General features: G+C 39.4%; 1 protein-coding gene across 1 annotated transcript in view; it reads right to left on the bottom strand.

The window, feature by feature from the left end:
- Positions 1 to 9,690, bottom strand: part of LOC107712284 (A-kinase anchor protein 9-like) — a 137,848-nt gene that overhangs the window by 62,025 nt on the left and 66,133 nt on the right. Inside the window, exons 6-9 of the mRNA XM_016517495.1 lie at positions 8,654 to 8,809; positions 6,469 to 6,648; positions 2,030 to 4,486; positions 541 to 627 (exon numbers count right to left, since the gene is read on the bottom strand). Coding sequence (XP_016372981.1) covers positions 541 to 627; positions 2,030 to 4,486; positions 6,469 to 6,648; positions 8,654 to 8,809 — 2,880 coding nt within the window. The remainder of the gene's footprint in view (positions 1 to 540; positions 628 to 2,029; positions 4,487 to 6,468; positions 6,649 to 8,653; positions 8,810 to 9,690) is intronic.

The following is a 9,690-nucleotide window of genomic DNA, read 5'->3' as shown; positions in this document are numbered from 1 at the left end:
CACACACACACACACACACTCTCTCTCTCACACACACTCTCTCTCTCACACACACTCACACAAACACTTCAGCACGTCATAAGACTGTGAGGCTCTTTTATATGAGACACAAAAGAGCAGAGAGGGTCCGGCTCTGTCCTCATTGATGTGTTAACAGGCAGAAACCAAGCATTTTAATGACCATCACAGGAAGATGGAGATCGAGCAGCAATTACAGAGAAAAATCTGCTGCACAGGAAACACCTCCAATGATTTAATAGCAGGTTTCTGATAAATGTCACAGCGACACTAACACAAGAAAGCAAATTCAGCTAATAGCACTTAAACCGCAGCAGACTCGTACACACACTCTAGCACATGTACACACATTTTTACACTGTAAAATTATTTTTTTGAAGTTCAATGTGCCATTTCTTTGCAATTATTTGTGAACTTTACTAGCCATTTCTGAGTGAAAATGGTCTCCAAGTAAATCCTACACCTATTTTTGTTCCTCCTGAACTGTTGAGCTGCAGCTATAAGCTGAAGTCGGATACTTACATGCTCAGCGCCGTCCATTTCTCGCGGCTGCATCATGAGCGAGGCTCCGACAGCGTCTCCATCGGCCAGAGCGTCTCCCGTCTCCACCTGCGGATCACAAACAGCAGCTGAGCGATCCTGCAGGAGACGACGGAGCACATCAAACACGCACAAAACCACTCGTTCACAAAGCTGCATGATTACGACGAACACATTTACATATCAACAGCTACTCAGTGTTCAGAAACTTCACCTGCTCTGACAAACAACCGTGGAAATGATGTCAATTCACTAAATCAGCCCATTTAATTAAGAATTAAGCATCAGAGAGACAGTGGGAAATGGTCTGAAAAACTAAGTTACAATTAGTGCATGAAAATTGTGTCACAAAATTGCAAAGAACATGTCTGGGTCATACTTGCAACTCCAAAATCAAAATGAAAAAAAAAGTTTTAAAAACGTACAATATTTATATTTAATTTCTTTATTTCTTTATACTTTTATTTGTACTTTTCACTATTTATAACAATATAATTTCTTCTTCATAAAAGCAACTAAGCCTATTTTTAGGACTATTAAGATTTGTTGCTATGTGACAATTTTCATGATAATTAAATTTTCCCATTATCATTAATGAAACACAAAACAAATAAAATACTCTCTCTCATAACAGTAATGTGAAACTAATTAGATTAGAATTCGATTATCTACATTGTAAATTATTTCTACATCATGGTAATATTTGTACTTCCATTAATTTAATTAAAAAACTGCACAATTTTTTTTTATAATTGCTGATTTAAATTTGTTTAATTAAAAAAAAAAATTTAAATAAATAAATAAATAAATAAAATAAAATAAAATAATCCAGATTCTTTATGACAATGAGAATTGGGGGGGTTAATTTGTTACATGGTTGTAAATAATATAAAAATGCAAAAAAAAAAAAATTTTCAAATGTGATATGGAAATAAACATGATTTTCTTTCTTTAAAAAAACAACAACAAAAAAACATTTTGATTTTGGGGTGGAATATGACCTACGTATGTTTTTGTGAGATTCACCCATAAATAATGTTATGTGCAAAAAAACAAAGTTAAAGTGTCAATGATGGCCTTTTAAAGCTGTCTATATTCACTCATTTTCCATCAGAGCTGCTGAGATCAAAGAGTGTCACACGCAAGAGAATAAAGCTCATCTGTCTCTCTCTCTTTGATAACACAATCTCTCTCGCCCCTCCATCGCCCTGCACTCTGTTCGATTCGAAATCATCTCTCGTTCTCTCTCGGCCCTCAAACGCACATCAATTCCTCCCACAGTTTTCACCTGCAGTGCTGCATGGATAAATCCTCTGAGAAAGCTTTCCATAGCATCTACATCAAATCAAGCACAGCTGGTGCATTTTCAACGCAGTGCAATGCAGATAAACGCAGGTCAACTGTTGCATCGCGAGTTCAGGAGTCGACATAAACAAACGCAGATTCGTCACACGTTAGCAGCGGCTCTTACCTGCTGCGGGAGTCGGTCGGGCGCTGAGAGCTGATCCTCATGCGCTGCTGCTGCTGTTGCTGTGTGTGTGTGTAAAGCGAGCCGGCGCGCTGGAGTACTCGCAGGCGTCTCTCTCTCCCTCCCCTCCTGCGGCTGCGGCTGCGCTGCTTCGAGGCGCTCCTCGTCTTGCAAGGCATCCAGTTCCTCCCGCAAAGATCTGATGTGACCGTGATGTGTGTCCACTGAGCACAGCCCACCAGCAACGCTGCAGTCGAAGAGCTCTTCGTCTCTGTCTCTCTTCAGCATCTCCAGCTCCGTTTGCATCATCGAGAGACGCTCTGCTAAGCTCTTCTTCTCGTTCTCAGCCGTCTCCAGCTTCTCCATCAGCTCAGAGGTGTCTTTTTCAATCAGTGTCTTCTTGAGCTCGTCTTCGAGACGTTTCATGTCCGTTTGCATCATCGAGAGACGCTCTGCTAAGCTCTTCTTCTCGTTCTCAGCCGTCTCCAGCTTCTCCATCAGCTCAGAGGTGTCTTTTTCAATCAGTGTCTTCTTGAGCTCGTCTTCGAGACGTTTCATGTCCGTTTGCATCATCGAGAGACGCTCTGCTAAGCTCTTCTTCTCGTTCTCAGCCGTCTCCAGCTTCTCCATCAGCTCAGAGGTGTCTTTTTCAATCAGTGTCTTCTTGAGCTCGTCTTCGAGACGTTTCATGTCCGTTTGCATCATCGAGAGACGCTCTGCTAAGCTCTTCTTCTCGTTCTCAGCCGTCTCCAGCTTCTCCATCAGCTCAGAGGTGTCTTTTTCAATCAGTGTCTTCTTGAGCTCGTCTTCGAGACGTTTCATGTCCGTTTGCATCATCGAGAGACGCTCTGCTAAGCTCTTCTTCTCGTTCTCAGCCGTCTCCAGCTTCTCCATCAGCTCAGAGGTGTCTTTTTCAATCGGTGTCTTCCCATCCACCTCCTCGTGTCTCGTTTGCAGATCTCTGAGTTTGGTCTCATATTCCATGGCTTCTCTGACCAAGCGCTGCTCTAGCTGTAGTTTAGCGTTCACCAGGCACGTGTACTCGTCCTTCAGCTCCTGGTAGTTCACCTCGAAGTTCTTCTCAGCGAAGGAGAACGTGTTTTTCTGCTTTTCAGTCTCCTCCCGAAGCTCTTTCAGTCGCGCGCACATCTGTTCGTTGTCCGAGGAAAGGCGGGCGATTTTCTGCAGAAGGTTTTCACGCTCGTTCTTCAGCACTGTCAGCTCGTCCCTCGCGGTTGCCTGCAAGTCTTTTTCTTCGCTTCCGACTTCCACCTGCAGCTCCTTCAGCTGCACGACCAGCTCCTCGGCTCTCGCGCTTTCCGTCGCCCGATTCAGGTCGTTTTTCAATGCTACGATCTCCTCGAGCAGCGCGAGTCTCTCCGCCGCCAGCGCCGCTTTCTCTCGCTCCACCGACCGCAGCTTGTCCTCGAAACAGTCCAAAGCCTCGTGGTGCCTCACACCCAACTCGTCGCGCAGGTTCTCCACGTTGAGATGGCTTTCCCGCTGGAGGTCGTCGCGAAGTCGGGAGAGCTCCTCCTCATGGCTAAACAAAAGCTGCGTTCGCAGGCGTTCCAGCTCCGACTCCTGCGATTCAGCCATGCGGTCTAGCACCGCGTCTTTCTCCCGCTGCAGCATGTCGAGTTTGATCTTATAGTTGGTGATTTCCGATTCGTGCTTGGCTTCTAGTTCGCCGTTGGCTTTATGCGCTAAATCGAGCTGCGCCTGCAGGTCGCTAATAGCGTGTTGCATTTTCTCTGGGCTCTGTATTTCCGCTCTTTGCAGCTCGTCGCGCAAACGCTCCACCTCCTGCGCCAAACCGAGTTTTTCTGTGCTCACCTGCGTTAGTTCCTGCTCCGCCTTTTCGCGCAACACTTGCGTCTCCTGCAGCTTCTGCTGGAGCTCGATGAGCTTCACGTTTAGCACGTTAACACCTCCGGCGCTCTGAAACAGTTGAGCTTTAAACCTCTCCAGCTCTGACCGATGCTGCCGGACGATCTTCTCGGTTTCCGAGCAATGCTGCGCTCGGATTCGCTCCACCTCCGTTGCGTGTTGCGTGCGAAGCTCCTGCTTCATCTGCACGATCTGCTGACCGTACATTTCGTCCAGTTCGGCGCGCAGCTGCTCCATCCGTTGGCTCCAGTTGTCCTCGATTCTCCGGAGCGTCTCGCTCTCCGACTGGCCTCCCTGGTGGCAGCGCTGCTGGAGGTCCTCGACGGTTTTCATGAGCTGCAGGATTTCTCCGGATGACATGCGCTCTTTCTGTCTGGACGTGGAGAGCTCTTTTTCGCAGTTGTCCAGCTCTTGAGTTTTCGCAGCGAGATGTTTGTTGAATTCCTCCACTTGCTGTTTGGAAGTCAGAAGCTGATCGTTAAGCTGTGTTATCAGACGCTGATGTTCAGTATTCAGTAGGTCCTTCTCTCGTAAACTCTGAGCAAACGACTCTTCAGCTTGTGTGCGGACCTGATGACAGAAAAAAAAAAGTTTTTACTTGAAAGTAGTTGTATTTGATCTAGGACTGTCAAGCTATTAAAATTTTGAATCTAATTAATAACATGATGTGCCGATTAATCAATCTAATTAATCGGCCATCAATTTTGGCTGAGAAATCACCCCCCAAAAGCTAATTTAAAGTCAATATTCTGATAAATATAAAAAGCACTGAATAGATATTACAAAAAAGTAGCTTAATTCTGATTCAACGTTGCATAAATAATGATAATAAATGAGCATTAATGTTTTTTTTATTTAATACTGAAATATGAAATGATATTATGAAAGTAAAACCTCCAGTAGGTGGCAGCGAGTCACTGTCTTAATGCGTGAGTCATTGAATCACTCATTCAACAGATTCGTTCAAAAGGCCGATCCGTTAAGTAAACGAATCAAGTGATTGTCTTTATGAATGAGTCACTAAATTACCGACTCACTCGATTCGTTCTAAAACTTGGATTCATTTAGTAACGAAGCACTGCTGTGTTTTGCACAAAGATGCACATCAATTCTGCCGTGGCTTTGATTGGTACTATTTTCATTTCTGAAACTTCATTATACTTACCATGGCTATATAGTAATTGCTAAAGTTATTGCTAGCATTATAGCTACCATTATAGTTATTGTTAGTGTTATAGCTATCATTATAGTTATTGTTACTGTAATAGCTGTCATTATAGTTATTGTTAACACTATAGTTATCATTATCGTTATATTTATCATGGCTATAGTTATAGTAATTGCTAAAGTTATTGCTATTTTTATAGTTATCGTTAGCACTATAGCTATCATTATAGTTATTGTTACTGTTATAGCTGTCATTATAGTTATTGTTAACACTAGAGTTATTATCGTAATACTTATCATGGCTATAGTTATAGCAATTGCTAAAGTTATTGCTATTTTTATAGTTATCGCTAGCTGAGTTGTCGCTAGCACCATAGTTATCATTATAGTTAGTTTTCGCTAGATATATCATTATAGTTATCGTTATCATTTTTGCCATTTTTATAGTTATCATTAGTTAATGTTGTAGTTATCATTATAGTTATCACTAGAGTAATCGCTATAGTTATCGCTATAGTTATCGTTAGCACTATAGTTATCATTATAGTTGCCGTTATACATATCATCGCTATAGTTATTTTTAGTTTTTTCTGAAACGGAGCAAAACAGACAATATTGAGTCTAAAATGTAACACAACATGAGCTTCTTGTTTATTAAACTGTATAAAATCACGATCACATCTGCAATCATACAGATATTGAGGAAAAACAGCACTCTCGCTCATATGGTATTTTTATCATATGTAGTCAACTTGTCCTGTTTTTGTTTAGCCAAGTTTTAGTCGACTAAATGTCTGAGAATTTTAGTCTAATTTTAGTCAATGGAAACTTACACATTTTCGTCATATTTTCGTCTTACTGTATAATAGTTAAAATTATAAAAAGTCATTTGGGAAATTTATTTTTACATTTGCTCTTTTACCAATAACAACAAATCAATAGAATATCGACTCGTATGCATGGTTTATTTGACCTCATCTAGTGTACAGATTATCACAGGATATCATTAGAGGCTAAATAAACACCAAAGACTTCAGATATACACTCGCCGTGTCTACGTTATGAAAACTGGCGTAACAAAAACCGTCATAGATTTCGTTAACGAAATTAACACTACTGCATTCTAACAGGCTATTTCACGTAACTTCTTAAATCAACAGCCCTAATTTGACTGCTTAGATAATAAACAATGGAGGAAATATAACAACCACACACTTTTCACTCGGTTTACTTAAAGATGTCTGCTTGGTTGTTTTATTAAGCATTAGCCATGAACATGAACGATACTATTTTTTTGGCCTGATTTGAGCTAAGCTTATGACGCTGGATCGCATGACTGGAAACAGCTGCCTAGGGCTGACGGCCGCTGAGTGGGCTGAACTCACCCTCTCCTGAAGCTGCGCGATCAATAAAAGCTGCTCCTGCGTCTTCTCCTGGTGACCTCTGACCTGTGCGTCCCTCTCGTCCAGCTGTTGCTGGTACAGCGTGATCTGCTGACGGGCCTGGAGAAGATCTGCAGCGGTGGAGCTGATGTTGGAGCTCCGCAGTATCTCACCGGCCTGCAGCTGAGGGAAGATTGAAAGCATCAGGGTATCAGAGAAACTAGCAAACAACGATAAACCTCAGATGCCACATTTATTTTAACAACAATGTAAACAAGCTGGAATTAGACTGCATTAAAACGTCATACAACGGGCAAAAACAAAGTCTAAACAATTATTTCACAGACACGCTTCTATCATGAAGGCAAGAAATAAATGTTGATTATTGTGTCTACTGACTTCTTTCAATATAAATGTATCAGTCAAAATGTTTTAGCTAATTACCGCTTCACACTACGTATATGCGGGTGGATGTATTTTATGCTAATCCATGCGGAATCCACCCGACCTTAAAGAGTTTGAGGATTTTAAGCGGCAGACGACAAAACTGCAGCAGAACGTTATCAGTATAGATACTAGCATAGATACTAACTAACATCGTTATCTTTACAGTATGTGATTATAATTGTTATAGCTATTTTTGCAGTTATTATAGTTATCATTACAGTTATCGCTAGCACTATAGTTATCATTATAGTTGTCAACTTGTCGTTATACTCGCTATTATATTGCTATAATTGGAGTTATCCCTATAGTTAACGCTATTTTTGCAGTTATCATTATAGTTATCACTAGCTATCAAAAGCACTACAATTATCATTATAGTTATCGCTATTGTTTTTGCTATTTTTATAGTTAGTACTTAACGTTATAGTTATCATTAGTTAGTTACAGTTAACATTAAAGTTATCATTAGAGTAATTGCTATAGTTATCGCTATAGTTATCGTTAGCACTATAGCTATATAGTAATATTGCTATTTTTATAGTTATCATTAAAGTTATCGCTAGCGCCAAAGTTATCATTATAGTTAGTTTTCGCTAGAATTATCATTATGGTTATCGTTATCATTTTTGCTATTTTTATAGTTATCATTAGTTAATGTTGTAGTTATCATAGTTATCACTAGAGTAATTGCTATAGTAATCGCTATAGTTATCGTTAGCACAATAGTTATCATTATAGTTATCGTTAGCATTATAGTTATCGTTAGCACTATAGCTATCATTATAGTTGCCGCTATACATAACATTGCTATAGTTTTAGTTATTTTTAGGGGCTATAGTTATCATTGCTATAGTTATTGCTATAATTTTTGCTATTTTTAAAGTTATCACTAATTAACGTTATAGTTTTCATTATAGTTATCACTAGAGTAAGTAACGCTATAGTTATCATTAGAGTAATCGCTAGTTATCAGATATCATAATCACTATAGTGGCTATAGTTAATATTATTGCTATTTTTATAGTTATCATTAAAGTTATCGCTAGCGCCAAAGTTATCATTATAGTTAGTTTTCGCTAGAATTATCATTATGGTTATCGTTATAATTTTTGCTATTTTTATAGTTATCATTAGTTAATGTTGTAGTTATCATAGTTATCACTAGAGCAATTGCTATAAAGTTATCACTAATTAACGTTATAGTTTTCATTATAGTTATCACTAGAGTAAGTAACGCTATAGTTATCATTAGAGTAATCGCTAGTTATCAGATATCATAATCACTATAGTTATCGTTATCATTATAGTTATTAGTTAACGTTATAGTTGTCACTACAGTTATCATTATTCCTATAGTTATCGTTCTTTGGTATAGTTAGGTTATTGCTATAGTATTGTTAGTTATCGTTAGCAGAGTAATCGCTATCGTTATCATTATAGTTATTAGTTAACGTTATAGTTGTCACTACAGTTATCATTATTCCTATAGTTATCGTTCTTTGGTATAGTTAGGTTATTGCTATAGTATTGTTAGTTATCGTTATCAGAGTAATCGCTATAGTTATCGTTATCATTATAGCTATCACTATAATTATCGTTACAGTATCATTACAGCTCTCGTTACAGTTGTTGTTTTTTTACTGTTAGAGGCTGCTCTAAATCATAATAAAGCTCAGAAGTGTTTTGTCCGTTTTTGAGAATCACACAGAACTGCGAATGACTCATGAAGCGCGTCTGATACCTGCTGGAACTGAATCTGGAGTTTCTGGCTTTGCTCCGTCAGCTCCAGGAACTCCCTCATCACCTCCTCCTTCTCGGTCCGCGCCTGCTGCAGATTGGCGGTGAGCTGCGTGATGATTTCATCCCTCTGTTTCAGCGCCTCCTCGAAGTCCTGCAGCTACGGACACAAAGCCACACCACACACGTCCAGTAGCCCCAAAATACAGCCACAATTCCATTAGTTTATAAAACAGCAAATCTTATTATGTAGACACTTGAAGCATGAGCATGCGCATTCCTCTGTGCACGATTTTGTAAACAATTTGGCCGTATTACAGAAATATTATGTGCTAACTCTAGAATCGTATCTTATTATCTGCATTAAGTAGTAATGTAGTAAGACAGTGATATTTAAAGGCCAAATTCAGTACACATTATTGATGACGCAGACTCTGCACAGGCGAGCAGATGAACCCAGAATAAAAATAATAAATGTTTTCCAATAGAAAACCATTATAAAGAAAACGCTTCACCATTCAGCGCATTGTGTTCATATTCAAGCTCATCTGCTTGTCTGTATAAAGCACGCATCATCAATAAGGTGTGTGCTGAATTTCATCTTTTAGTATCACTGTTTTAAAGTGTTTTTACGTTAAACGTTTTAGAATGTCCCGCTGTTTTTAGTGATTGAAATATTGAGGGGGGTGCTTTATATGGATTGCTAATGGCCAAAACTTGCATTTTGTTCACATATCTTTGTTTTATCCTTTTGAGAGGTGATATAAATATTTTAGGATTGGAACATACAGACAATTGACCGGCTTGTGCTGCAGTTCTATGGATGTTTTGCCTCTTCGAGCCAGTCACGTGACTGAAAACTGTGAATAGAGCTGTTTTACATTAGCGCTTCGTTCATTGGCTTCTTTATTCATATTCCCATCAGGATCGGTGGATCAGCACAAATTTGGGATTTAATTAGCTGTATTTCATTAATGGACAAACACGAACATAAGCAGCTGATTTTACATTAAAAGCACAACCTTTTTTTTTTTTTTTTGT

The sequence above is a fragment of the Sinocyclocheilus rhinocerous genome, unplaced genomic scaffold (genome assembly GCF_001515625.1).
Source record: "Sinocyclocheilus rhinocerous isolate Xijiao unplaced genomic scaffold, SAMN03320098_v1.1 scaffold3283, whole genome shotgun sequence".
NCBI lineage: Eukaryota > Metazoa > Chordata > Actinopteri > Cypriniformes > Cyprinidae > Sinocyclocheilus > Sinocyclocheilus rhinocerous.
The sequence above is the reverse complement of the archived record's forward strand: the minus strand, read 5'-3'. Positions and strand labels throughout refer to the sequence as shown.